General features: G+C 40.3%; 1 protein-coding gene across 1 annotated transcript in view; it reads left to right on the top strand.

Annotated features, from left to right (window-relative positions):
• The window catches only part of PBLD (phenazine biosynthesis-like protein domain containing), a 56244-nt gene that overhangs the window by 28627 nt on the left and 25133 nt on the right, over nucleotides 1–2484 (top strand). Inside the window, exon 2 of the mRNA XM_011994106.1 lies at nucleotides 1936–2081. Within this exon, the coding sequence (XP_011849496.1) occupies nucleotides 1998–2081 (84 nt within the window). The 5' untranslated portion in view covers nucleotides 1936–1997. The remainder of the gene's footprint in view (nucleotides 1–1935; nucleotides 2082–2484) is intronic.

Genomic DNA, 2484 nt, shown 5'->3' with positions numbered 1-2484 from the left:
AGTGGGGCACGCCTGTAATCCCAGCACTTTGGGAGGCCTAGGTGGGAGGATCACTTAAGTCAGGAGTTCTAGACCAGCCTGGCCAACATGGCAAAACCTCGTCTCTACAAAAAATACCAAAAGATTAGCCAGGCATGGTGGCACATGCCTGTAATCCCAGCTACTTGGAAGGTTGAAGCAGGAGAATCGCTTGAACCCAGGAGGCAGAGGTTGCAGTGAATGGAGATTGTGCCACTGCAATCCAGCCTGGGTGACAGAGTAAGACTCTGTCTCAAAACAAAACAAAACAAAAGAATAATCTAAGAAATGCAAATGAAAACAAGGTATTTTAAAATCTATCAGATTGGCCAGGTGCCGTGGCTCACGCCTGTGATCCCAGCACTTTGGGAGGCCAAGGCGGGCGGATCACGAGGTCAGGAGATCGAGACCATCCTGACGAACACGGTGAAACCCCATCTCTACTGAAAATACAAAAAAATTTAGCTGAGCGTGGTGGCAGGCGCCTGTACTCCCAGCTTCTAGGGAGGCTGAGGCAGGAGAATGGCGTTAACCCGAGAGGAGGCGGAGCTTGCAGTGAGTGGAGATCGCGCCATTGCACTCTAGCCTGGGCGACAGAGCGAGACTCCATCTCAAAAAAAAAAAAACAAAACAAAAACAAACTATCAGATTAGCAGTTAGTCAGACACTCTCATATACTGTCTAAATTGGTATACTTTTTCTGCAGATAAATTTAACTGTTTAAGTTAAAACATCTGTACACTTTGACCCAGGGATTTCACTTTTAGGAATATATATAAAATAATCAGGAACACAGAACAAAATTTACATTCAGCAGGTTTGATCACTGCATTATCTTTATAAGTGAAAAATTAGAAACAACTTAAATATTCACCCAAAGGGATATGGGTAGACAACTTAGAGCATATCCATAAACATATTGTAAATGATTAAAATGATGTTTTTGAAGCATTTGGTGTCTTTGGAAAATACTCATGCTATACAGTATTTTCCAATTGTATTGGAATGGCCCTCCAATTATGCTATTTTATATAAGGGACTTGAGCATCTGTGGGACTATGGTATCCTCAGGGGGTTCTGGGATCTATCCCCTGTGAATACAGAGGGGCAATTTACTGTTAAGTGGGTAAAAATTCTGATAAAAGCTATACATCCAGAACATTCATAATGTTATTGCTAATTTGTGCACTTATGGGTCTTTATTTTCCAAGTGTATTATAATGAGCATATTTTTAAATTAAAAAATGCATTATTTTAAAAAAGGGTAATAATATTCATTGGGAGACTGTAAGCAACATACATGCCTCTTGGATGTTTCATGGACTTCATTAAAAACAGAGCCTAAGCTAGTTCTGGCTACTCTAAGAAAGACTATGATTGTGCGGCTGAGTTCTATGTATAATACGAAAAGTCAATACAAAATATGGGAAAAAAATCAATTTAGCCAGTATTTTAAAATGAATTTCATTTTAGAGGTTTTAAAAAGTTAGGGGATTGGCTGGGCACAGTGACTCACACCTGTAATCTCAGCACTTTTGGAGGCCGAGGGGGGCAGATCACCTGAGGTCAGGAGTTTGTGACCAGCCTGGCCTACACTGTGAAACCTTGATGCTACTAAGAACACAGAAATTAGCCAGATGTGGTGGCAGGTGCCTGTAATTCCAGCTACTCGAGAGGCTGAGGCAGGAAAATCGCTTGAACCGGGGAGGCAGAGGTTGCAGTGAGCCGAGATCAGTGCTACGGCACTCCTGCTTGGGCAACAGAGAAAGACTTCGTCTCAAAAAAAAAAGAAGTTAGGGGATTATACGACTTTAAATATAGTATGTTTGAATAATTGCTTGACTTTGTGTCTGGGAACTGTTCTTTGCGTCTGGACACCAAGTAAAACATTAACTTTTTGATTTTTTTTTTCCCAAGAAGAAGACATAAAGCAGGCTACCAGCAATTTTGAGAACTTGCAAAAACAGCTTGCAAGGAAAATGAAGCTTCCTATTTTCATAGCAGATGCATTCACAGCAAGAGCATTTCGTGGGAATCCTGCTGCTGTTTGCCTCCTAGAAAATGTAAGTGCTTGGTTTTGAATTACAGTACCTGCAATTCTAGATTCCTGTAGAAACAATTACTTATTTTAAAAGACTGGTTTCACCTGTTCGTTTACCAGTTTGGTTTGTGTTCTTTGCCATCATATCAGTAATGTTCATGTATGCAGGTTGATTTTGACCAAAGTATTTGATAAAAATGCCTATGCCTCAGGTACGTCCAGTGAAATGAAGATTCAGATAAAGAGGAACTAGAACCGATTTTAAAAAAGAAGAGCTACAGCTACCTTTTAGCCATCAGGTTTTCATTTAGTTAGCACCAAGTGTTGAGGAGAATGAAATTAGATGAGTTCTGTGTGACTAGACATAGCCGATTTCACATTTAGCATAACAGATCCTAGCTGAGTATCTTTAACCTTACCTATAG

This window comes from Mandrillus leucophaeus, unplaced genomic scaffold (assembly GCF_000951045.1).
Source record: "Mandrillus leucophaeus isolate KB7577 unplaced genomic scaffold, Mleu.le_1.0 Scaffold441, whole genome shotgun sequence".
NCBI lineage: Eukaryota > Metazoa > Chordata > Mammalia > Primates > Cercopithecidae > Mandrillus > Mandrillus leucophaeus.
This window is presented reverse-complemented; position numbering and strand designations above follow the sequence as displayed.